The sequence below is a fragment of the Balaenoptera ricei genome, chromosome 5, assembly GCF_028023285.1.
Source record: "Balaenoptera ricei isolate mBalRic1 chromosome 5, mBalRic1.hap2, whole genome shotgun sequence".
Lineage (NCBI taxonomy): Eukaryota > Metazoa > Chordata > Mammalia > Artiodactyla > Balaenopteridae > Balaenoptera > Balaenoptera ricei.
This window is the reverse complement of record NC_082643.1, coordinates 68,350,097-68,377,495: the sequence shown is the minus strand read 5'-3', so window position 1 is coordinate 68,377,495 and position 27,399 is coordinate 68,350,097. Positions and strand designations below refer to the sequence as shown.

General features: G+C 42.2%; 1 protein-coding gene across 3 annotated transcripts in view; it reads left to right on the top strand.

Annotated features, from left to right (window-relative positions):
* PDGFRA (platelet derived growth factor receptor alpha) overlaps window positions 1-18,259 on the top strand; it is a 46,694-nt gene extending 28,435 nt beyond the window's left edge. For all 3 annotated transcript variants that reach the window (XM_059922982.1, XM_059922985.1, XM_059922984.1), the window contains 10 exons: window positions 351-461; window positions 706-859; window positions 1,728-1,894; window positions 4,127-4,242; window positions 4,604-4,726; window positions 5,653-5,764; window positions 7,022-7,121; window positions 7,237-7,342; window positions 8,587-8,828; window positions 15,181-18,259. In XM_059922982.1, the coding sequence (XP_059778965.1) occupies window positions 351-461; window positions 706-859; window positions 1,728-1,894; window positions 4,127-4,242; window positions 4,604-4,726; window positions 5,653-5,764; window positions 7,022-7,121; window positions 7,237-7,342; window positions 8,587-8,828; window positions 15,181-15,328 (1,379 nt within the window). In that variant the 3' untranslated portion in view covers window positions 15,329-18,259. The remainder of the gene's footprint in view (window positions 1-350; window positions 462-705; window positions 860-1,727; window positions 1,895-4,126; window positions 4,243-4,603; window positions 4,727-5,652; window positions 5,765-7,021; window positions 7,122-7,236; window positions 7,343-8,586; window positions 8,829-15,180) is intronic.
* Window positions 18,260-27,399: the final 9,140 nt, after the last annotated feature.

Below are 27,399 nucleotides of genomic sequence, written 5' to 3'. Positions count from 1 at the left end.
AGATATTAAGTAAATTGCTCAAAATCACACAGCCAGTAAATGCCAAATTTGGGACTAGATCTTGGTTCTTTTGACTCTAGGTTTTATTTGTATTTAGACTCTTCTGTCAGTTAGGTTTATTTAGATTGTTCTTGTTGCCTATATGTTGGAAAATCAAGAGTTATTTTTAGTGGCTTCTTTTTACCCTGAAGACTAGGGATTAGTTATTAGCATCTAGACTGAGTCACTGTTTCTCTTTTAGACTGTTGTTAAATAAAATGATGTCCAATCATAGGATTAGCCATGTTTTTGGCTTTTTCTGGGTAGTAAATAGTTTAGTTGAACCGATACGTGATTTATTTCTTCAATAGCCACAGCCAGATCCAGTGAAAAACAAGCTCTCATGTCTGAACTGAAGATAATGACCCACCTGGGGCCACATTTAAACATTGTGAACTTGCTGGGAGCCTGCACCAAGTCAGGTAGGCTTGCTCACCTGAGAGTGAGGATTTTCATAGAACACTATGGTTGTGAAGACTGTCTAGGCTTTTTAATTCCCAAACATGCCAGCAAATATAAGTCCCTTGAATGGAGTTGTTGACTGGATTCTATTGAGGGAAGCTCACTGTTCTTGAGCAGCATCTCTTACCAGTGTAGACACAGTAATTCATGGCTCTTCTGTTCTTCATTTTCATGCTCATCTCCAACTGGTTTTGGACCCCACAGGCCCCATTTACATCATCACTGAGTACTGCTTCTATGGGGATTTGGTCAACTATTTGCATAAGAATAGGGACAGCTTCTTGAGCCGTCACCCAGAGAAGCCAAAGAAAGAGCTGGACATTTTTGGATTGAACCCTGCTGACGAAAGCACACGAAGGTAGGTGCAAAGAGAGACGCTGTTGTGAATCGTTGTCTTATGAGCTTCACCAGTGGAGAGAACCCATGTCCTGATAGAGGCCATGTCTGCAGATTCAGTGCCAGGAGGTAGCAAGACTTAGAGTCAACTACCCTGCTCCATCATCCTGTAACATGGTGCTGAGAGATACCTGATGTCTGCAGGTGTTTTGAACCAAGATATCATGTTGGGGATAGGTTTGCTGATAGGTTTGAATGAGAGTGAGAGTTGGAATAGTTCTGGGAACCAGTTTGCTGTTTATGTATGTTCTACCTAAGACCTCTAAATGCATCTCTGGCCAGGGATGCCCCAGTGCTCATATCTTGTGAGAAACTATATGATTTCTAAGTTTGAGATACCGGTCCTTGCTGAACCTGTGCCTATTAGTCAAGCCAGTGAAGTGATGATCCCCACTGTAGAAGTCTAAAGTGGCTAAAAAGATCTCTGTAGATACGAAGTTCTGTAAGATCAGAAAGGACGTGAGTTCACTTCATATTAATTTACTCAATGGACACCAAATTGGTGCTAAAGTTATTGAGTAGCAGGATTTGTCTGCCCAAGCCACTTGGTCACGTGGTACAGGTTTGTGGCCTGTGAACTGGAAAACAGAATAAAGACGGACACAGCTGAGTTGAGATGGTCCATGTGTTTGTGTGATCATTGATTGATGCTCATCTCCCCGACTAGACCACCCTGGTGAAGGGTATGGGTGGTTACGCCTTTGTTCCCTGTGCCGCCCCCATGCCCACCACTGCCTCGCATGTGGTGGGTACCTAGTTGTCATCTACTGAATGTCGGACGATCACTCCAGAGGACACCCTGGTTAAGGTTTCTTTTTCTGTTTTTACAGTTACGTTATTTTATCTTTTGAAAATAACGGTGACTACATGGACATGAAGCAAGCTGACACTACACAGTATGTCCCCATGCTGGAAAGGAAAGAGGTTTCTAAGTACTCAGACATCCAGAGAGCGCTGTACGATCGCCCAGCCTCATATAAGAAGAAATCCATGTTAGGTAAAGGTGTCTTTGCTTATGCTTTGAGTGTTGTGATCTTCCAGTGGTTTAATATGATACCTAAAATACTCAGAAGATGGTGAGCAGGCCTGGTAAGTAGGACCGCCGGGCCACATGGTCCCTAACTGCAGATCTGCACAACTGAGTCTATGACGTGTTTTTGAAGGTCTGTGGTCTGTGAATTGAAAAAAGAAAAAGAATAAAGATAGACCTAATGTAATAAATTTTTCAGACTTTAAATGTAATTATTTTATTTTATTAATTTAGTTTAATTTTATTTTTTTGTCCAGTTTTATTGAGATATAATTGATATACAGGACTGTGTAAGTTTAAGTTGCACAGCGTAATGGTTTGACTTACAAACATCATGAAATGATCACCACAGTAAGTGTAGTGAACACCCATTATCTCACACAGATGCAAAATAAAAGAAAAAGAAAAAAATTGTTTTCCTTGTGATGAGAATTCTTAGTATTTACTTACTTAACTTTCATATATAATATATAGCAGTGTTAATTATATTGATCATGTTGTACATTATATCCCTGTAATGTACATTTTAAAATGTAGTCATTTTAAAGAATTGTTCATAATGGTATTCATTTTTTGGTGTTAACATGACTTTCTTTTTTTTTTCTTCTTTAAATGAAAGTATGGTGGCAGTTGATGTTTCTTCTCAGTACCCTTACTTGGAAAAATTACAAGCTGGCAATCTTATATTGGTTCCTAATATTATTTTTTTTAATTTAATTATATAAACCTCTGATATCTGTGAGTTCAATAGCCCTTGTTTTTAGCTTTGCTAATATCCAGTTTGTGATAGAAACTGGAAAGTGGACAATTTGAGGTTATATTTTCTGACAAGGGTGTTGGGTGCTTCTACTGAATGTTGTTTGAAGGAAGATCCGTTTGTTTTCAAAGCAGATGAGCATGTGGCAGGGTTGAATTGATTTGTAAACTCCAGGGAGCCTAGCTGATGTCCATAGCAGATGGACCACCCCACATCTGCTGGGGGGTGGTCCTTCCAGGCTTCTACTCTCATCACAGGCTTGGAGTGGGGAGGAGGCTGCTAGATAGATCTGACGATGCCTTGTTCCATAATCTTGTATTATTGGGTCTGAGACCTCCCGTTGGTCCCTGCAAAAAGGTGTTGAGCTGTCATGGAAATTGTTTTGAAAATCATTAATGTACTCTGGATGCTTTCAGGGTTCTTAAGTGAAAGGTACAGTCATTAAAAAAAAGAATGTGCTTGTTTTGCAAAGCGCAGTACAGAATAATATTTTCCACTCCTGCAGCTCCAAGGTCCATTCACATCTCATTGCCAACTGGGTAAACTTCCAAGACCTTTTAAAAGATTAGCCAATGAGACTTGTCGGAACCAGTCCTTCCTCTTCCCTCCTGTATTGTTAAAAATAGTTTACGTTGCTTCCCAGGCTGGACGTGGCTCTAGATGTCAGGGGAACCTGATTCATGCTCAACCCAGGCCCAGTTGGCAGGCAGACCATTGCTTTCTGGCTGGAAAAATGTGAAGGGCTGCAGCTACTCTTCACATGCCTGAACTTTTTCAAAAAGTGCTGAGAACTGCTGGCCTAGATTGCCTCCTTCCTCGAAAACCCTGGGACCCTTCCAGAGGGGACCAACTGGGGAAAGTGGACAAATTACAAAGAAAGGGAACTACGCGCAAAGTCTTTGGCACTGACCTTTGAGATCGCTACCTCTAGTTGGACTGGTGGCTAATTTTATTCACAAAGTAAGCCAAGTACTGTGAAGGTGGCTTTAAAAAGAAAAAAAAAGCAATTCCTAGAAGCTGCTTTTTCAAAGAGCCCTCATGTACATTCATCACGGAAGATTTGTGTGTGTGTGTGTGTGTGTGTGTGTGTTTAAAGTGGCTGAGGTGATTTGCTAACGAAGATTGAAAAAAGAAATTTGGGAGGCAAACAACAAAATATGTGTGAGAACGCATGATACTGGTCCTTATGGAATCATATATACTTATATATATATTTAAACCAGGTATATGTTTCTACAGATGTATTTCTTTTTAAAGAGAGCACGTTTGCATATTTTACACATTCACCTGTGAGGTTCAGAAACTATAACAAAATGATCTTAAGTATGTTCTTTGGACAAGCCTCCGCAGTCTGCCGAGTGGCCCAGCCCTTCGGGAGTGTCAAGGTGGGTAATGTTTCATGCTGTCCGCCAGCACCAACACACTTAATTCCTTTCCTGCAGACTCAGAAGTCAAAAACCTCCTTTCAGATGATAACTCAGAAGGCCTTACTTTGTTGGATTTGTTGAGCTTTACGTATCAAGTTGCCCGAGGAATGGAGTTTTTGGCTTCGAAAAATGTAAGTGTATTCAGGGGACAGAGACTTCTTTAGACCCAGGCCACAGATCTGAGCAAGGTGAGCGTGGAAGGGAGATCGTGGAGAAGCCTGTAGCAATGGCTGCTTCTCTCTTCCTCATCCCCAAAGCAGAGCGGGGCATCCAGCAGGATCAGGTGTCTACTTTTCTGCAGAGCTTTGTCCCTCTCGGGAGGGACTGGGATGAGAGCCTGCGAGAGGGGAGCTCTTTATGCCAGGACAGCCTCCCTGAGGCTGTGTGCCAGGCAGCTCCAAGCGCCCCCATGAAGTGGCCAGTCTTGCAGGGGTGATGCTGTCTAGCGCAGGTGGATTGACACCCTCCATCATTTCTTCCCTTTCTGCGCAGTGTGTCCACCGGGACCTGGCCGCTCGGAACGTCCTCCTGGCTCAAGGGAAAATCGTGAAGATCTGTGACTTTGGCCTGGCCAGAGACATCATGCATGATTCGAACTACGTGTCAAAAGGCAGCGTACGTGCTCTCACCTTGTTTGGCGTGCTCGCCCTCCCTCATTTGCATCTCTGAAAGCGGGTGTTGCTTCCAGCCATTCAGTGCCCAGATTTTTAACACAGAGTCCATGACATTCATCAATGGGCTCCAGGGGTCAGTATGAAAAGCACAGGCTCTACAGACAGACTGCCTGGGTGTGAGCACCATCTCCAGCACCTACTAGTGTGGGGCCTTGGCCATTCCGTACCTCGGTTTCCATATCTGTATCAGGGAAGTGACATTAGTACCTATCTCCTGAGTTGCCGCGGAGTATTAGATCACTGGATTCCTGTAAAATGCTTAGGACAGTGCCTGGCACATACAAAGCAGCCCGTAAGTGTTAGTTATTAATACGTAAGTTGTGCATTTATTTCCAAGGAGAGCACCTCTTTTATCAAATTTTCAAATGGTGTCTATGACCCCTAAAATGTTAAAACCATTTGAGTTAATACATCTTAGAGGCACAGTTTCCTTAAAGATAGTCATTCTGTCCTACACTTGAACCTTCTCCCCACTATTTCTTATAGTTCAAAAATGTAATTGGCTCTCAGGTCACCAGGTCTGTTCTTAATTTTGTTCCTAGGAAGACCTGAAAATAGGGGACAGGTCCATTCAGGGCTCACGCTTTTGGGGTAAAAATTCAGGATTAAATATCTTGGCATGTTCTTCCTTGGAAGGGTGTAAGAGGCAGCAGTGACCACCCGTCTTTCATTAAATACGTATTGAGCACCCACTAGGTGCCAGGCACTCTTCTGAGTGCCGAGAGTACAGAAGTGAACTAAAGAGACACTCCTGTGGGGCACGGTTGCCAGTGCAAGCTATTAGCCCAGAGAGAACCCCTTTCTATTCCTGCTGCTGTAGATCATAGCTGCATATGCTGGGTTTAACGTCTTCCCGCTTCCCTGCAGACCTTTCTCCCGGTGAAGTGGATGGCTCCTGAGAGCATCTTCGACAACCTCTACACCACACTGAGCGACGTCTGGTCTTACGGCATTCTGCTCTGGGAGATCTTTTCCCTCGGTATGGGCCTGACATCTCTGCTTGTTTGGGTTGTTCTGGAACAACACTGAAAGGGAGATGCTGTGTTTTCCAAGCTCCAGGATGTGAACAATGTTAAGATACCTAGTGTGGGTCAAGTGCACTGCAGCCGATTCACATGTTGTGCACTTACGATGGCTAGTGTGTGTCCGAGCAGACCAAGAAGGGGTCCTGGGGAACTGTGCCCTCACCCCTGGCCTTTGCCCCGCTTCTCCTCTGAGCTACATCAGAGGGACTGTCTCCTACTGGAAATGCTCCTGACGACATCCACTCACCCGCTGCTTCTTCACCTTGGACTTTGGGTTAAGTGGGTTCACCAGTGGGGATTTGCCCTCCCTCACCTCGTGGTGATGGACACTCAGTGAAAGTAGTGCAGTGAGGGAAGGGGAACGGTGACTCCCTTGCTGGTCATCATTCTGGAGGAGAGAAACCTTCTAGTCATTCAGTAAGTCAGGCACCGGTTACTGAAGAACACAGGTGCCCCGAGCTACCAGGTGAGGGCCCTGCGAGGGGGTGATTCACGACCCTGACTTCCAGACAGTTCACCTGGGGAGATAAAACTTACACATTTAATGATAAGCTGTGTGGTCCTGATTTAAAATTGTAATGGAAACCCAGAGAACAGAGGAGTCCTGGAGTAGTTTTGGAAGGAAACTAAACTTGACCTGGCCTTGGCCACAAAAATGTGAAATGTTTCATGAATCCACTATTGTCCTGATGTGACAGTAAAGGGCTTTCCCTGCCTGTTCTCCTTTTTCGATCCTAGTTCATCCCTCCATAGATGTCACTGTGGATCATCCAAGTGGGTGGCTTAACTGAGTCTCGTATTCTGTTACAAACAGAGAATTAGCTAGACATTTCAAGACTTCTGCCTTAATTATTTGAACATTTCTGATGAAAATGACTTTTTTGGCCTCAGTGATTCAGATTTTCTCTGGCTTTTCTATTTTGCTTTGTATTCATAGATCCAGTAGTCAGAAACATTGAAAAACACTTTTGCGCTTTTTCTAGACATGGAGAATTTTTGCCTAGGGTGTCTGGACTTGATCAACCTAGAAGTCCTGGTTAAATTTAAGATTTGGGCAAGGCTGTGAAATCAAGCAGATGATAACACTTAATTTCTTTGGAAGAACCGATACTTCAAGGCGGGGATCCCCAAACATTTTCTAAAGGTGCCAAGTGTTTCAACAGTGTACCACACACTCGTCAGTCCTGGTCATTTTCTTCTTGGGTCCTCAGGTGGCACACCCTACCCTGGCATGATGGTGGATTCTACTTTCTACAATAAGATCAAGAGTGGGTACCGGATGGCCAAGCCTGACCACGCCACCAGTGAAGTGTGAGCCCCCTCGCTATCCCGTGGGCCTATGTTCATGCCCAGTAGTGGGTCTGTGCGGGTAGGGGGTGCCCTGACGTTCCTCCCTGTGCCCACTGTGAGTCCTGTGCTTCTCCAGCTACGAGATCATGGTGAAATGCTGGAACAGTGAGCCAGAGAAGAGACCCTCCTTTTACCACCTGAGTGAGATTGTGGAGAATCTGCTACCTGGACAATATAAAAAGGTTTGTCTGAGCCTCTTAAGATGGGTGAGTGGAAAGGAATGGGCAAAGGGAGGAGACAACAGCTGGTCATTACACAGGAGAGCAGTACTGTTCAACACTGTTTTAAAGGAGCATTTTCAAAGGAGGAAAAAGATTGTGTGATCCAGTGGCCGGGGCTTCAGGGAGTGCTCCCCGGGCCCTTGGTAGCAATGATGAGTAGAAACCCTCCCCTTCCTGCACGGCTCCCTTTCATCCTAAGTGTGCAACACCTGTAAGCACTTCATTCTCCAGATGTTTGAGTATCTGAAGCTACTGTGCACTTAGAAGTCTCAGAGCATCCACAGCCATTAAATCGCTAATTTGAATGCACTTAAATCCGTGCGAAATTGGCTTTTACCAGCTGACTGGAAGGAACAACCTCAGCTGTTATCTGTGGCTCCAGCTGGTTTTTTGTGGAATAGGAAGCATTGTTCAGAGGAACAAATGTAATTTCATGGAACCAAGCAGGATACGGTAATGAATGAAACAAATTTTTGCTGAGATGCTGAGAAGGAAACCCAGACACACTGGTATAATAAACTCAGTTTCTTAGATTCAGTCACCATGTAGGTTTTCCATACTTACTGCTTCTCTTCCTTCTTCTCAAGGAAGAGCAGTTGTTAGCTGAACTGGAAGTTAAATACTTTTGTTTATCGATTATCTCACTGTCCATTACAACTGCCATAAGTGAGGCAGAAGGAAGGAAGGAAATTAACGGTAGGGCAGTCAGAGACACTCTGGTTGGTGAAATTGTGTTGATGGGAACAGACTGGAACTATTGTTGAAAATGGGGTCTTTTTTAGATCAATGGACCCTAAGTTTTGAATTAAATTTCTCCAGTGTTTGGGGATCAGGAAGACTTCTGGTATGGTGCTCCCAGTGGAAGCCCTATTCACCTCTTATTGGGACCCATCCAAGCCCTGAAGAGACTATGTGATGGGGACCAGAAGGGTCCATGCTAGTCCCAGAGAAGGGAGTGTGTGCGTATGGGGGCACAGTTGTAGCTACTGACTGAGAAGGGGTTCTTGGTATCTCAAGACCTACCAGCAGGAGATCTCTGCCACTGGTGGCCCTCTCTTCATGTTACACATCTCTGGGGAACAGTTAACACCTGACTCTCCTTCAGTTGTCAACAGTTAAAAAAATAGTAAGTTCTGAGCATCTGTGTCCTTTTTTGCAGTTCTATCAGTAACCCTTGAGTAACTATGTGAAATGAACATTTGCAGAGTTATGAAAAGATCCACCTGGACTTCCTGAAGAGTGACCATCCCGCCGTGGCACGTATGCGCGTCGACTCCGACAACGCCTACGTTGGCGTCACCTACAAGAACGAGGAGGACAAGCTGAAGGACTGGGAGGGTGGCCTTGATGAGCAGAGGCTGAGCGCGGACAGTGGCTACATCATCCCTCTGCCTGACATCGACCCTGTTCCTGAGGAGGAAGACCTGGGCAAAAGGAACAGACACAGGTAGACACGAGACCTCAGCTTCCCGCCGAGCTCTCTCCCCTCCCCTCCCCCAGCGCAGCTGAAGGGGAGGAGACATTGCCCCATTGTGAGGCCCGCCTGGTGCTGAATCTGTCCTGGGGGAGCCAGTGGCAGAACCCCCAGGGGTCTGTTTAGTTTTGAAAATGCTTCCCAGATGATTCTTTAAATTTTTTTTTTTTTTTTTTAGTTTACTCAAATATAGTTGGCTTACAATATTATATTAGTGTCAAGTGTACAACATAGTGATTTGATATTTTTATAGATTATACACCACATAAAGTTACGATAAATTATAGATTATTTCCCTATATGTGCTGTATATTACATCCCTGTGATTTATTTATTTTATAACTGGTAGTTTGTACCTTTTAATCCCATTCACCTACTTTGCCCCTCTCCCCTCTGGTAACCACTAGTTTGTTCTCTGTATCTTGTGAGTCTGTTTCTGTTTTGTTTGTTAATTTGTTTTGTTTTTTTAGGTTCCACATATACGTGAAAACATACAGTATTTGTCTCTGACTCATTTCACTAAGTATAACACCCTCCAGGTCCATTCACGTTGTCGCAAATGGCAAGATTTCGTTCTTTTTTATGGCTGAGTATTTCATTGTCCATTCGTCGGTTGATGGGCACTTAGGTTCCTTATCCATTCATCGGTTGATGGGCACTTAGGTTGCTTCCATATCATGGCTATTGTAAATAATGCTGTTAAGAACACTGGGGTGCATGTATCTTTCCGAATTAGTGTTTTCATCTTCTTTGGATAAATACCGAGAAGTGGAATTGCTGCATTGTATGGTAGTTCTATTATTAAGTTTTTGAGGAACCTCCATATTGTTTTCCATAGTGGTTGCACCAATTTACATTCCCACTAACAATGTACTAGGGTTTTCTTTTTTCCACATCCTCACCACCACTTGTTATTTCTTGTCTTTTTGATGATAGCCATTCTGACAGGCATGAGATGATATCTCATTGTGGTTTTGATTTGCATTTCCCTGATGATTAGTGATGTTGAGAGTCTTTTCATGTGCCTGTTGACCATCTGTATGCCTTCTTTGGAAAAATGCCTGTTCAGGTCCTCTGCCCAATTTTTAATTGGATTGTTTGGGGTTTTTTGATATTGAGTTGTATGAGTTCTTTATGTATTTTGGTTATTAATCCCTTATCAGACATATTGTTTGCAAATATCTTCTCTCATTCAGTAGGTTCCCTTTTCATTTTGTTATTGGTTTCCTTTGCTGTGCAAAAGGTTTGATCAGGTCCCATTTGTTTATTTTTGTTGTTGTTGCTCTTGGCTGAGGAGACAGATCCAAAAAAATATTGGTGAGACCAATGTCAAAGAGTGTACTGCCTATATTTGCTCCCTGGAGCTGGTGGAGGTCTAGGGCAGGAAGGGACATGTGTCCCTGATGGAGAACCTTTGACCTAAGTCCTCAAGTAATTTGATCAAACTGATACAGCAACTATGGTTACTGAAATAATATAAGCCTCTCTTGCTGGTTTTTTTCTGTTTTCTTTTCTTTTTTGGCCCCGCAGCATGTGGGTGGGATCTTGTGGGATCTTAGTTCCCCGACCAGGGATCTAACCCACATCCCCTGCAGTGGAAGCTTGGAGTCTTAACCACTGGACTACCAGAGAAATCCTTCTTGCTGTTTTCTTATTTAGTTTCTTAATTCAAACCGAGGAGAAAGTTGAGAGGCTGGCTGTACTGGGCTATTTGACTCTACATCAGCAGTTTCATTCATTCATTCATTCATTCATTCATGCTACATTGGGTCTTTGTTGCTGCGCCTGGGATTTCTCTAATCGTGGAGAGCAGGGGCTACTCTTCATTGTGGTGCATGGGCTTCTCATTGCGGTGGCTTCTCTTGTTGTGGAGCACGGGCTCTAGGCATGCGGGCTTCAGTAGTTGTGGCGCATGGGCTTAGTTGCTCCGCGGCATGTGGGATCTTCCCCGCCCAGGGCTCAAACCCATGTTCCCAGCATTGGCAGGTGGATTCTTAACCACTGCACCACCAGGGAAGTCCCCATCAGCGGTTCTTAACCCTAGCTGCAAGTTGGAACCACCTGGGGAGATTTGGTCACTACTGCTATACAAGCCTCACCCAGACCAACAAATGATAATCTCTGGGAGTGAGACTCAAGCACTCTCCAGCTGATTTGTTCTTTCTTTCTTTCTAACTTTGTATTATGGAAGGTTTCTAACATGCATAATTCAAACAGTATAGTGAACTGTCAGGTACCCACCACTCAACTTCAGTGTTGATGAACCCATGACCTGTCTGCTTGCATAGCCATATCTACTCCTCCTCTACCACTTCCCTCTGGATTATTTTGAAGCAGATCCTAGACATCATATCATTTCATCCATAATATTTCAGCATACATCTCAAAAAGATAAGGGCTCTATTTTAAAAAATAACTATAGTTATTAAAAATAACTATGGTACCATTATTTCACCCCCCAAATTGACAATAAATAGTTAAAAGCATCAGATATCCAGTCAGTGTTCAAATTTCCTTGATTCTCTCATAAATATTATTTTACATTTAGTTTGTTCTGTTCAAGATCCAAATAAGAGTCACACATTGACTTTGGTTGATAGAGGTCTATAAGTTCGTTCTGCCTCTTTTAGCCCCCTTGCATATTGTTTGTGTAAAAACCAGAGCATTTGCCTGTAGAGTTCCCACATTCGGAATTTTGCTGCTTGCATTACTGTTGTGAGTTTTATCATATGCTTCTGTCTCCTATATTTGTTGGAAATTGGTAGTTAGTCTAGAGGCTTGATCTGACTCAGTAGATTTTTGGTAAGTGTGCTTCAAAGATGATGCTGTGTACAGGAGGTACATGCTGTACCGTTGTCTCTTTTTGTGACAATAGCAGCCACTGGTGGTCATACCTAGACCCATTAATTTATTACCAACGTGATGCTAATGCACAGCCAGCACTAGAACCATTGGTTTGTATGGTCCAAGTGGAGGGGCCATGCCCCACTTCCTTGCTCTCTTTGCATAACCCTTGGACAGAGGCAGGAGAAGGTAGGTGGTGATAGTGGCCCCTGGTTCAAGGTCCAAGTTGCTTATGAGTTTCTCTCTCTTTCTCTTCATTCAGGATATTGCTGTCTCTTTCTCATTCAGTTGAATACATATAAATATTTAGGCAGAAGCACATGACATTATTATTTTGGAGGCTTATAACTGTGACCTCTCTCAGCCAATTTAGTTATAAGATATAGACAGCCCTTGTTTATGTGTATGCACCAGGTAATTTTAAAAGTATAGTTTTTGTTTGTTTGTTTTTGTGATGAGATTTGGAGATGGGGAAAAGTGGGCTGTCTGACTTACCTTTCTGTTTATCCTCTGCTCAGAACAATTTTTAAATGTGTTTATGTTCCTTTAGCAAACAGTGTTTCTCCAAGTTTTGGGTAGTTTTTGTAGAACTTCTTGGGGGTGCGAAAAAGGTTGAACAGTGGATCTTGGAGCGCTATACCCCAGATCTGTCATCCATTTGGTTACTTTGTGTTTGAGGGCCCTGAATATTTCAACTGTAAAAAAGGGTTCTGCTTCTAAATAAAGTTAGAAAATCACTTCAGATAAATAACATAAGAAAGGTGCCAAGAACTGTTCTAGGGGTACACAAGGCTGGACTTCAGAATTTGACACGTATTCCACAGAGAGAGCAATTCTAGTTGGTAGGTAGTTGTTGTATTAGAAAACTGGAACTTCTGTAAGGGTGATAACATTTGGTCTTCTCTGAATCACACAAAGTATGTCCCAAATGACTACACTAGGTCAGTGAGACTGTGGCCCTGACAGGTGGGCTGAGATGGTGAATGTCTTAGCTTGTGCTGCCATAACACAGTACCACAGACTAAGGGGCTTGAACAACAGGAATTTCTCACAGTTCTGGAAGCTGGAAGTTCAAGATCAAGGTGTTGGCAGGTTTGGTTTCTCCCGAGGCCTCTCTCCTTGGCTTGCACATGGCCACCTTCTTGCTGTGTCCTCACATGGGCTTTTTCTGTGTGTGCATCTCTGGTGTCTCTTCTTATAAGGACACCAATCCTACTGGGCTAGGGCCCCATCCTTATGACTTCATTTAACCTTAATTACCTCCTTAAAGGCCCTGTCTCCACATTTGTCACATTGGGGGTTGGGGCTTCAACATATGAATTTGGTGGGATACAATTCAGCCCATAAAAGATGGGGGATCCCAGATCTGGGATGCTCTGGGTGTAGGCAGGCAGGAGTGAGCATGGTGGTCTTGTGGAACACCCTCCTCAGGCTCAGGATGCTTGGCCTTGGGAGGCGAGTGGGCCTGAGGAAGAAAGGGCCTTGCTGTAGAGGACCTGGGGGTGCTAGGTCAGAGCCCATCAGGAGTCGGGTCCTGGGCTACAGGATGAGCACTGTGGCTTGGGAACCAGAAATAAGCCCAGTCATCAGCATTAGGAACCACCGTCCGTGAAGCCTGATGAGCAGCAAGGATGATGTGGTGCTGAGTCTTGGTGGAAGCTAGCTTCTTCTGTGCCCACAGTCCAGCCATTGGCCAAAGTCCCAGGAACTGGGTTTGGCCTCCTGGGGAGAGAGGCTGCCAGGACTACATGGTTATTAAGACCAGCCAAGTGGACTAGGGTTCACAGGGAGGCTGTAAGACCAGGGTATAAGTGGGGAGGGGAGGTGGGGTACAGACTAGGAACTGAGCAAAAGCTCAGTCTTAAGGAAGGGCCCAATCTGAAGGGTTATGAAGGGGAACTCAGTCCGGTAGCCCCATAGGTTCTAAGAGCTCTCTGGGCCACAGGGGCCCCACGGTGGAGGGTAGCAGACTGCTTCCCGTGGGCTTCTATTGGCCAGGCGTGGTTCTCTGCTTGGAAACTGATATGGAAAGGAGGGGAGAGAGGCAGGAAAGGGCTGAGAGCCTCTTTTTTGGTATGCATGTGTGAGACTCCGTCATGTGGCCGCCCAGCTGATGGTATACTTTCTATGCCGTGTGTGTAGCACGGTGCTGCAGCCTCGCCACGAGGAGGTGAAGCCATGGTCCTGCCTATCAGCAGGTGATAATCTGCTTGGAGCTAAAAGAGGTACATAAAAATTTAGCAACACAGGGCAGGATAACAGTAAGACAGTAAGAGTTCAGAGAAGGGAAGACAGGCAATAGTGACAGTCTGGAGACTCTAGAGAATATTTCCTAAAAATTTTTGTGAAAAATTTTAAGTGTCCAGAAAAATTGTAAGAATACATCTACCACTTAGATTTAGCTGTTGTTAACACTGTATCACATTTGCTTTACCTATATATTATATATATAAAATACATATATATGGTAGGTGTTGTGTGTATCACACAACATACTTTTTTTTCTTGCTAAAGTCACTTGAAACAAAATCATTTGAAATTCCAGCACACATCTCCTGAGAATAAGGAGACTCTCCTACATAACCATAATAGCATGACCACACATGAGAAAATTGACAACTCTTCCTTGATATCATCTAATATCCGGGCCCTATTCAAATTCAGAGCTTGGAGAACAGCAACAATAATCATAACATTTATCGAGCACTTATTATGTGCTAGGCACTCTGCTCGGTGCTGTATGGTTATTGCCTTGCTGCTGTATTTAATCTCCCTAACAAACAGGAATATTGTCAGGCACTGTTGTCATCTCATTTTATAGGCAAGGGAACAAGTTCAGGAGGTCAAGGGACTTGTGTGAAGTCCCACAGCTGGTAAGTGGTGGACCATTCCAGATCTAAGGCTTTCTGACTCTAGAACTCCCTTCTCAGACGCTACTCTAGTTAAGTAAAGAGCCTTCACCTGGGCCTTTAGGACTCAAGGGGGGATTGGATGTAAGAGGAGGGGAAGGAGGGCATTCCTGGGGCGTGGGGTGAAATCCTGAGATCACAGTTTGGACGTTCAGGAGCTTTCAGGGCTAGCAAGTGACTGACCCGGCTGCACTTTGCCCCAGTTTCATCCCTCTGCTTTTTCTTCCCCGGGCCTTTTGATCGGGCATTGCTTCTTTTCTCTTCCACTGGGGTTGAGTAGGGAAAATAGAAATTGTCACAGCTTGTTAGCAACTTTGGTGGAAGATCTGGCAGAAGAGAAGGGAAGCTGAAGTGTGGAGATGACCTGTGGATCTGGGTTTTCCATGTGGCCCACTGCAGTGTGATGGGGGCTGCGTCTGGCTTGGCAAAATTTTGCCCGGCTGGGTAGCCTGGGTTTGAATGCCAAAGGATGTTGCAGGAAGAGCTCCTTTGCCTTTGGGGGGCCACCTTGGAAATGCCCCCATGGTCTAGTTGGTCTGACTGTGATCTTTCCTCTTCTTTCCCTTCTGCAGCTCGCAGACCTCTGAAGAGAGTGCCATTGAGACGGGTTCCAGCAGTTCTACCTTCATCAAGAGAGAGGATGAGACCATCGAGGACATCGACATGATGGACGACATTGGCATAGACTCCTCGGACCTGGTGGAAGACAGCTTCCTGTAACTGGCAGATTCAGGGGGGACCTTCCACTCCTGGAACCAACTTGGATCCTTTTAAGAAAACCACTTTACTGCAATGCAAAGTTTGAGGGGAGAACTTGGATGATGCGTAGAGAGAAGTTCCCAGCCAAGGGCCTCAGGGAGCCTTCTAAATACGAATGAATGGGATATTCTGAAATGAACTTTTTTGTTGTGGCCTCTGGCAATGCTTCAGTAGCATCTCATTGGCATGTGAAGTTTGGAGGTAGATGGACAAGGAAATAACGGGCCACAGAAAACAAGCTTTGCGATTCAGGGGCATTGGTGAGATTCCAACGTACACAACTTTTACTGCAACGAAACTCCAGCATTGTAATTATGTAAATAACTCTAACCAAGGATGTGTTTTGATTTGTATTAACTATCTTCCCTGGACTTCTGGAGAGACCACTCAGTCCACCCATGTACTTCATGCTTGAAACCTGGTATCAGCTGCTGTTGAACTTTCTTATGAAGTACATGCAAAACCACTTTTGAACCTTAAAAGGTACTGGTACTATAGCATTTTACTTTTTTTTTTTTTTTTAGTGTTGAGGAGATAAAAGATAATAATTAACCAACTTTGTTTATTAGATTTGGGTCATTTATAAGCCCAACAACTCATTTTCATATTGTAATCTACGTTTATAATAATGCTACTGTTATCAGTAACGCTAAATGTGTAATATGTAACACGTTTTCCCTACAGAAAAAGCACAATTTAAAAAAAATCCTTACTAAGTAGGTGACAAGTTTGACAGTTTTGACATTTATATTAAATAACATGTTTCTGTATAAAATATGGTTATAGCTTTAGTGGATTAAATTTAGTTGGACATAGAGAACAAAGTAAGAGTAGTGTCTTCCAGCAAGTCAGAGTTTTTAACTATGTACTGAATAGTTCCCTAATCCATCGTACTAAAAGCAATTAACTGCCCTTTGAAGTAATGCGATTTGGAATAAATAAACAAAACCCCTAAATCCTAAATGTTCTCAATATTAAGGCATGAGTCTCTGCCTAACATGACTTCTCATATTATTACCCAGTGGAAAAAGTAATCGTCAGCAAAAAGACTGGATTTGCAGAGATTTTTTTCATGCCTGGTGATAATTCTGGTGGATCTCAACACATATATATTTTTAATTCTGCGAACCCTGAAAAAGTCAGAAGGATGCCCTGAACAGGAGCCCCATTCCTTCATTTCTTACCCCCAGGAGAAATAGTTTGGAACTCTGAGACAATAAAGGCATTGTTTAGTGAAGGCTGTGTGTGCCTTAGCCTGGATCCTTGGTCCCCATATGTAACTGGCAACCAGAATCATGAGATTCTATGTCCCCATCCGAGAGATTCTGAATTAATTAGGTCTGGGGGAGCAGAGACCTGTATTTTTATAAACATCCTGGCTGTTCTGATCAGCCAGATTTGGGGAACACCGGTGTAGATGGCAGGAAGTTGCCATGGGAAAAAAATAATTTGAAATAGAAATCAACCACGTAGGAAGCCTGCTATTTAAATCTTTGGCTTTGGGTCAGTGACATTTAATGCCTTATATCTGGCAATTGCTACCCTTAATTTAATTTTACAGTCTTAGCTGAGACTGAGCAAGCCAAATCTTGGTTTGGTAGATCTTCTCACTGCATGGGGAACTGAACTCCCTCCCCAACGGTTTCCCGCCAAAAGGCATGTACAAAAATGATGCAATTCAGTGTACCAAGTCTCTGTATGACCAGGTCACTATTTTGGTGAAAAAAATTTTTAAGTTTTACTGATATTTTGGGGTTAGATGGGAGGACAGATTGTCACATCCATCCAGATTGTGAAACCGGTTGCTGTGGGTTCATTGGCATTCTGTGCGATACCACTTAATTGCTGACACCATATGAATGAAACATGGGCTGTGATTACTGCAATCACTGTGCGTACTCGTGGCAGGTGATGCTTTGGAAGATGTAGAAGCAATAAGAAGGTACTTGACTACCTACTGGTGTAATCTCAATGCAAGCCCCACCTTTTTCATGGTAAGTGTGAAGACTGAGCCAGATTGGCCAATTAAAAAAGAAAACCTGACTAGGTTCTGTAGAGCCAATTAGACTTGAAATACATTTGTGTTTCTAGAATCACAGCTCAAGCACTCTGTTTATCGCTCCCTGTCCCTCGTACAGCCTCCTTTTGTTGGTGCTTTGCATTTTGATGTCCTTTGAGTCTTGCATGACATCATGAGGCTGGATGAAAATTCTCAGACCAGCAGGATCTAGTCCTGACGAATGCTGTCACCTGAGTTTGTATGTGGCTGCATTTTTTTTTTTTTTTTTTTTCTCTCTTAAATAGTGTTTTCAGTGTATGACAGATTTGTTTCCTTTCTGGCCTCCTGCAAAGACCCCAGATGAAAATTTGTCAATTCTTCCTGCTTTCTATTTTTATGAAGACAATCAAAGTTGGCCTGAGAAACACAATTTGTGACTTTTTAAATGATTGATGATGTCCTTAAAATGTGGTCTGCCAATCTGTACAAAATGGTCCTATTTTTGTGAAGAGGGACGTGAGATAAAATGATGTTATACATCAATATGTATATATGTATTTCTATATAGACTTGGAGAATACTGCCAAAACATTTATGACAAGCTGTATCACTGCCTTTGTTTATATTTTTTTAACTGTGATATTCCCCACAGGCACATTAACTGTTGCACTTTTGAATGTCCAAAATTTATATTTTAGAAATAATAAAGAGAAAAATACGTAAATGTTCCCAAAACAGTGGTGTGGTGAATGTTGGAGAACTAACTCGATAGGAAGAGTCTACCGATACAATTGTATTACAAATTGCCCCATTCATGTTTTTGTTTTAAAACGTGTAAATGAAGATCTTTATATTTCAATAAATGAGATATATATATATATAATTTTAAATTATGCTAAGGTTTTAGCGTTTTTGTCTTTAGTTTAACCATAAATTAAACCAATCCTGTTTAATTTACTTTAGTGACATTCTAGTAGGACTCTGTATTATGGTTTTAATGAAACCCATAGAAAATTCTAGTTTCAAACATTATTTGAGGTCGTTAGTTCTCAGAACCAGCATTTGACTTAAAGGTGACTGGCACCTAGCTCATCTTTAATCCTGTCTATTGTTTGTTATAGTAGCATTTTGTGCATTTTCCTCTGCACAAGGAATACAAGACTGCATTTCCTCTGGACCCGGTTCAAACATTGTTCAAGTGCGTAAAATAAAAGGTTAAAGTCTTTTTTCACCATATCTTCTTCCCTGTCCCTGTCCCATTTCCCAGAGGAAGAACTGCATCTTTTTTGTGTGTTCTTTTATCCTTTCAGCCCCCTTTTTGTTCATCTGCTTATATACATATATACACATCTCTACTTTGCTTTATATTTTACCTAAACGGGATTGTACTTTATGTAATGCTTTGTAATGTGCTTTGTTCTTTCTTTTTAATAGACTTAAATTTTTTTAGAGCAGTTTTAAGTTCATAGCAAAATCGAGCAAAGGTACAGAGATTTCCCTCATACGCCCCCGTACATGCACCACCTCTCCCATTATCACCATCCCCCACAGAGTGGTACCTTTGTTAAGACTGAGGAACCTACATTGACACATCATTATCACCAGAGTCCACAGTGTTTTTTCTCTTTAAGTGCTATATTTTAGAGATCTCTGTCACAAGTATATATAGGTAAACCTTCCTCATTTTTTATCAGCTGCATAGTATCCCATTGTGTAAATATACCATAATTTATGCAATCTCATTCCTATAGATAGATTTATAGTTTCCAATCCTTTGCTATTAAAATGACTTCATGGACTTCCCTGGTGGCGCAGTGGTTAAGAATCCGCCTGCCAACGCAGGGGACACGGATTCGAGCCCTGGTCCGGGAAGATCCCACATGCCGCAGAGCAACTAAGCCCATGCACCACAACTACTGAGCCTGCGCTCTAGAGCCCGTGAGCACAGCTACTGAGCCTGTATGCCACAACTCCTGAAGCCTGCGTGCCTAGAGCCTGTGCTCCACAACAAGAGAAGCCACCACAATGAGAGGCCCGTGCACCACAATGAAGAGTAGCCCCCGCTCACTGCAACTGGAGAAAGCCCGTGCACAGCAACAAAAGCCCAACGCAGCCAAAAATAAATAAAATAAAATAGAGGGAGGAGCTTCAAGATGGCAGAGGAGTAAGACATGGAGATCATCTTCCTCCCCACAAATACATCAGAAATCCATCTACATGTGGAACAACTCTTACAGAACACCTACTGAACGCTGGCAGAAGACCTCAGACTTCCCAAAAGGCAAGAAACTCCCCACGTACCTGGATAGGGCAAAAGGAAAAACAGAGACAAAAGAATAGGGACGGGACCTGCACCAGGGGGAGGGAGCGGTGAAGGAGGAAAGATTGCCACACACTAGGAAGCCCCTTCGCGGGCGGAGACTGCGGGTGGCGGAGGGGGGGAGCTTCGGAGCCACGGAGGAGAGCGCAGCCACAGGGGTGCGGAGGGCACAGCAGAGAGATTCCCGCACAGAGGCTCGGCGCCGAGCAGCGCTCACCAGCCCGAGAGGCTTGTCTGCTCCCCCGCCGGGGCGGGCGGGGGCGGGGAGCTGAGGCTCGGGCTTCGGTCGCATCGCAGGGAGAGGACTGGGGTTGGCGGCGTGAACACAGCCTGAAGGGGTTAGCGCACCACGGCTAGCCGGGAGGGAGTCTAGGAAAAGGTCTGGAGCTGCCAAACAGGCGAGAGACTTTTTCTTGCCTCTTTGTTTCGCGGTGCGCGAGGAGAGGGGATTCAGAGCGCCGCCTAAACGAGCTCCAGAGACGGGCGCGAGCCGCGGTTATCAGCGCGGACCCCAGAGACAGGCGTGAGATGCTGAGGCTGCTGCTGCCGCCACCAAGAAGCCTGTGTGCGAGCACAGGTCACTATCCACACCGCCCCTCCCGGGAGCCTGTGCAGCCCGCCACTGCCAGGGTCCCGGGATCCAGGGACAACTTCCCTGGGAGAACGCATGGCGCGCCTCGGGCTGGTGCAACGTCACGCCGGCCTCTGCCACCGCAGGTTCACCCCACATCCGTACCCCTCCCTCCCCCTGGCCTGAGTGAGCCAGAGCCCCCGAAGCAGCTGCTCCTTTAACCCCGTCCTGTGTGAGCGAAGAACAGACGCCCTCAGGCGACGTACACGCAGAGGCGGGTCCAAATCCAAAGCTGAAACCCGGGAACTGTGCGAACAAAGAAGAGAAGGGGAAATCTCTCCCAGCAGCCTCAGAAGCAGCGGATTAAAGCTCCACAAACAACTTGATGTGCCTGCATCTATTGAATACCTGAATAGACAACAAATCATCCCAAATTGAGGAGGTGGACTTTGGGAGCAACGATATATATATATTTTTCCCTTTTTCTCTTTTTGTGAGTGTATGTGTATGCTTCTGTGTGTGACTTTGTATAGCTTTGCTTTTACCATTTGTCCTAAGGTTCTGTCTGTCCGTTTTTTTTGTTTGTTTGTTTGTTTTAGTCTAGTTTTTAGCACTTGTTATCATGGGTGTATTTGTTTTTTGGTTTGGTTGCTCTCTTCTTTCTTTCTTTTTTATAATTACTTAAAAAATTTTTTTTAATAATTATTTTTTATTTTAATAACTTTATTTTATTTTATTTTATCTTCTTCTTCCTTTCCTTCTTTTTTTTCTCCCTTTTATTCTGAGCCGTGTGGATGACAGGCCCTTGGTGCTCCAGCCAGGCATCAGACCTGTGCCTCTGAGGTGGGAGAGCCAAGTTCAGGACATTGGTCCACAAGACACCTCCCAGCTCCACGAAAATATTACAAGCAACAAGGGAAAAACAGCAAATAACATACAAGGGAAAAACAACAAATAACACACAAGGGAATCCCCATAAGGTTAACAGCTGATCTTTCAGCAGAAACTCTGCAAGCCAGAAGGGAGTGGCAGGACATATATAAAGTGCTGATGGAGAAAAACCTACAACCAAGATTACTCTACCCAGCAAGGATCTCATTCAGATTTGACAGAGAAATTAAAACCTTTACAGACAAGCAAAAGCGAAGAGAATTCAGCACCACCAAACCAGCTTTACAACAAATGCTAAAGGAACTTCTCTAGGCAAGAAAGACAAGAGAAGGAAAAGACCTACAATAACAAACCCAAAACAATTAAGAAAATGGTAATAGGAACTTACATATCGATAATTACCTTAAATGTAAATGCATTAAATGCTCCAACCAAGAGACATAGACTGGCTGAATGGATACGAAAACAAAACCCATATATATGCTGTCCACAAGAGACCCACTTCAGACCTAGGGACACATACAAACTGAAAGTGAAGGGATGGAAAAAGATATTCCATGCAAATGGAAATCAAAAGAAAGCTGGAGTAGCAATTCTCATATCAGATAAAATAGACTTTAAAACAAAGACTATTACAAGAGACAAAGAAGGACACTACATAATGATCAAGGGATCAAGCCAAGAAGAAGATATAACAATTGTAAATATTTATGCACCCAACATAGGAGCACCTCAATACATAAGGCAAATACTAACAGCCATAAAAGGGGAAATCGACAGTAACACAATCATAGTAGGGGACTTTAACACCCCACTTTCACCAATGGACAGATCATCCAAAATGAAAATAAATAAGGAAACACAAGCTTTAAATGACACATTAAACAAGATGGACTTAATTGATATTTATAGGACATTCCATCCAAAAACAACAGGATACACATTCTTCTCAAGTGCTCATGGAACATTCTCCAGGATAGATCATATCTTGGGTCACAAATCAAGCCTTGGAAAATTTAAGAAAATTGAAATCATATCAAGTATCTTTTCTGACCATAACGCTATGAGACTAGATACCAATTACAGGAAAAAATCTGTAAAAAATACAAACACATGGAGGCTAAACAATACACTACTTAATAACCAAGAGATCACTGAAGAAATCAAAGAAGAAATCAAAAAATACCTAGAAACAAATGACAATGAAAACATGACGACCCCAAACCTATGGGATGCAGCAAAAGCAGTTCTAAGAGGGAAGTTTTTAGTAATACAATCCTACCTCAAGAAACAAGAAACACCTCAAATAAACAACCTAACCTTACACCTAAAGCAATTAGAGAAAGAAGAACAAAAAAACCCCAAAGTTAGCAGAAGGAAAGAAATCATAAAGATCAGATCAGAAATAAATGAAAAAGAAATGAAGGAAACGATAGCAAAGATCAATAAAACTAAAAGCTTGTTGTTTGAGAAGATAAAAAAAATTGATAAACCATTAGCCAGACTCATCAAGAGAAAAAGGGAGAAGACTCAAATCAATAGAATTAGAAATGAAAAAGAAGTAACAACTGACACTGCAGAAATACAAAGGATCATGAGAGATTACTACAAGCAACTCTATGCCAATAAAATGGACAACCTGGAAGAAATGGACGCATTCTTAGAAATGCACAACCTTCCGTGACTGAACCAGGAAGAAATAGAAAATATGAACAGACCAATCACAAGCACTGAAATTGAAACTGTGATGAAAAATCTTCCAACAAACAAAAGCCCAGGACCAGATGGCTTCACAGGTGAATTCTATCAAACATTTAGAGAAGAGCTAACACCTATCCTTCTCAAACTCTTCCAAAATATTGCAGAGGGAGGAACACTCCCAAACTCATTCTACGAGGCCACCATCACCCTGATACCAAAACCAGACAAAGATGTCACAAAGAAAGAAAACCACAGGCCAATATCACTGATGAACACAGATGCAAAAATCCTCAACAAAATACTAGCAAACAGAATCTAATAGCACATTAAAAGGATCATACACCATGAACAAGTGGGGTTTATCCCAGGAATGCAAGGATTCTTCAATATATGCAAGTCAATCAATTTGACACACCCTATCAACAAACTGAAGGAGAAAAACCATATGATCATCTCAATAGACGCAGAGAAAGCTTTTGACAAAATTCAACACCCATTTATGCTAAAAGCCCTGCAGAAAGTAGGCATAGAGGGAACTTTCCTCAACATAATAAAGGCCATCTATGACAAACCCACAGCCAACATTGTCCTCAATGGTGAAAAACTGAAACCATTTCCACTAAGATCAGGAACAAGACAAGGTTGCCCACTCTCACCACTATTATTCAACATAGTTTTGGAAGTGTTAGCCACAGCAATCAGAGAAGAAAAAGAAATAAAAGGAATCCAAATTGGAAAAGAAGAAGTAAAGCTGTCACTATTTGCAGATGACATGATACTATACATAGAGAATCCTAAAGATGCTACCAGAAAACTCCTAGAGCTAATCAATGAATTTGGTAAAGTAGCAGGATACAAAATTAATGCACAGAAATCTCTTGCATTCCTATACACTAACGATGAAAAATCTGAAGGAGAAATTAAGGAAACACTCCCATTTACCATTGCAACAAAAAGAATAAAATATCTAGGAATAAACCTACCTAAGGAGACAAAAGACCTGTATGCCGAAAACTACAAGACATTGATGAAAGAAATTAAAGATGATACAAAGAGATGGAGAGATATACCATGTTCTTGGATTGGAAGAATCAATATTGTGGAAATGACTCTACTACCCAAAGCAATCTACAGATCCAGTGCAATCCCTATCAAATTACCAATGGCACTTTTCACAGAACTAGAACAAAAAATTTCACAATTCGTATGGAAACATGAAAGACCCTGAATAGCCAAAGCAATCTTGAGAAACAAAAACAGAGCTGGAGGAATCAGGCTCCCTGACTTCAGACAAAGCTACAGTAATCAAGACAGTATGGTACTGGCACAAAAACAGAAATATAGATCAATGGAACAGGATAGAAAGCCCAGAGATTAACCCATGCACATATGGTCACTTATTTTTGATAAAGGAGGGAAGAATATACAATGGAGAAAAGACAGCCTCTTCAATAAGTGGTGCTGGGTGAATGAATAAGCATTTTCAGAACTCTAATGGAAAACTGATGAACTCATAAAAGTGCTAATAAAAGATCAAGATAAAAAGAAATTAATTACATGGGACTGAGTGAACTGATGAGGATGATTATAATTTTTGTGACTTTCTGTTTGAATTAAAAAAAATGTATTTGTAACATAAAAAAGTAAAGATATGATATTAAGTGAAGAAAAAAAAACCCAAAACGGCTTTGTTGAAAGCCTTCAGAGAGTTCAGGGTTTTACTGGGGCATGGCCACCCATCTCCTTGCATGGCCCTGCAATAAACCTTTCTCAGCTCCAAAAAAAAAAAAGTGGTGCTGGGAAAACTGGACTACATGTAAAAGAATGAAATTAGAACACTCCCTAACACCATACACAAAATAAACTCAAAATGGATTAAAGACCTAAATGTAAGGCCAGAGACCATAAAACTCTTTAGAGGAAAACATAGGCAGAACACTCTATGACATAAATCACAGCAAGATCCTTTTTGACCCACCTCCTAGAGAAATGGAAATAAAAACAAAAATAAACAAATGGGACCTAATGAAACTTAAAAGCTTTTGCACAGCAAAGGAAAACGTAAAGAAGACGAAAAGACAACCCTCAGAATGGGAGAAATTATTTACAAATGAAGCAACTGACAAAGGATTAACCTCCAAAATTTACAAGCAGCTCATGCAGCTCAATATCAAAAAAAGACAAATAACCCAATCCAAAAATAGGCAGAAGACCTAAATAGACATTTCTCCAAAGAAGATATACAGATTGCCAACAGACACATGAAAGGATGCTCAACATCACTAATCATTAGAGAAATGCAAATCAAAACTACAATGAGGTGTCACCTCACACTAGTCAGAATGGCCTTCATCAAAAAATCTACAAACAATACATGCTGGAGAGGGTGTGGAGAAAAGGGAACCCTCTTGCACTGTTGGTGGGAATGTAAATTGATACAGCCACTGTGGAGAACAGTATGGAGGTTCCTTAAAGAACTAAAAATAGAACTACCCTATGACCCAGCAATCCCACTACTAGGCATATACCCTGAGAAAACCATAATTCAAAAAGAGTCATGAACCAAAATGTTCATTGCAGCTCTATTTACAATAGCCAGGACATGGAAGCAACCTAAGTGTCCATCATTGGATGAATGGATAAAGAAGATGTGGCACATATATATACAATGGAATATTACTCAGCCATAAAAAGAAACGAAAGTGAGGTATTTGTAGTGAGGTGGATGGACCTAGAGTCTGTCATACAGAGTGAAGTAAGTCAGAAAGAGAAAAACAAATACAGTATGCTAACACATACATATGGAATCTAAAAAAAAAAAAAAGGTCATGAAAAACCTAGGGGCAAGACGTTAATAAAGACACAGACCTACTAGAGAATGGACTTGAGGATATGGGGAGGGGGAAGGGTAAGCTGGGACAAAGTGAGAGAGTGGCATGGACTTATATACACTACCAAATGTAAAATAGATAGCTAGTGGGAAGCAGCCGCATAGCACAGGGAGATCAGCTCTGTGCTTTGTGATCACCTAGAGGGGTGGGATAGGGAGGGTGGGAGGGAGGGAGACGCAAGAGGGAAGAGATATGGGGACATATGTATATGTATAACTGATTCACTTTGTGATAAAGCAGAAACTAACACACCATTGTAAAGCAATTATACTCCAAAAAAGATGTTAATAATGAATAAATAAATAAAATAAAATAAATTTTAAAAAAAGTAAAATGACTTCCTGAACGTCCTTGCACATACATCCTTGTGCACATACAGAAGTGTTTTGTTAGGACAGATTCCTAGAAATAAATTGCTAGGCCAAAAGGTGTGCAGAAGTAAACTGATATTGAGCCCATGTCTTCAGATATGATTGTCACGGTAAATTCTTGAACGTCTGCGTGTGAATCACCTGCTTTGCTAATTACCTGCAGTTTTACAGGGTTTCCTCTGCCTCACATTGCTCACTGATGGGAGGATGTGGGTTTTTGTGCTCTGAAGCATGCCAAATCAAAAGACTTCAGGAATTAAAAAAAAGATACAATTCATCTTATTTTCAATTCATGGATAATGCAGATTCATTATGTTGTTAATTGGAATATAGCCTCCTATTCCAACGTAACTCCTTATTGCCCATGTTCAGGTATGCTGCAGATTAAAGCACACCTCTTTGGAGTTGAAGCTGAAAGGAGTTTGGCTGCAGGTTGGGTATTGGCTCAGCCTCTGTTCCAGCCCCAGGAAGGAGGCAGATCATCAGGAACAATAATCCTACTGATTAAACAATAGCTGCTTAATCTAGCATCAAATCAGTGCTCCAAGCACTGCTGAGAGATCTGTTTTTTTTCCTTTTTTAATGTATAATTCTACCTCTTAATTTAATGCAGGCAATTTTCTTACTTTATACAGTCATGATAATAAAAATGACTTTTACTGTTGGAAGGTTTTAGATCTTTTTCAAAGATCCTTTTCATGTTTACTTATTTTGAATCTTACAGTAACACTGAGACAGGGAAGACTTTTTATAGCTGAGGAAACCACATGATTTCTAAAAATCATACAACAGTAATGAGAGCACTGGGATTAGAAATTCCAAATATACTAATTCCAGTGTTGTTTGCACTACAACAAACCATGGAAAAGCAAGAGTTACTGGGAAAAGTCAGTATTCAGAAATAGGTTGCTTTGCTTCTTGAAATATTTCAAAAGACAAGTGATGGACTAGCCAGCCTATAGAACTGTTTTACGCATTTGTATAAGAACAATCTCTTTTCAGGCTGTACTACAATTCTAATAATGGACATTATGATTTTAATAGCCATGTGCTTCATAAAATGCAGCTCAGGGAAATAGCTTAGAATATCTGAAACCATCATAAACTAGGCAATTTTCCCTGGGATAACAGGGCGATAGAAATGCTTTATTATCTCTGACTCCAAATACATATAAGGATTAAGTCCAACCACATTGTTACAGCAAAATTAATATACTGTGTTTATAACAGACACAATTTTTTCACCCTCATCATTAAAATATATGTGAAAATATATATGTGGCCTTAA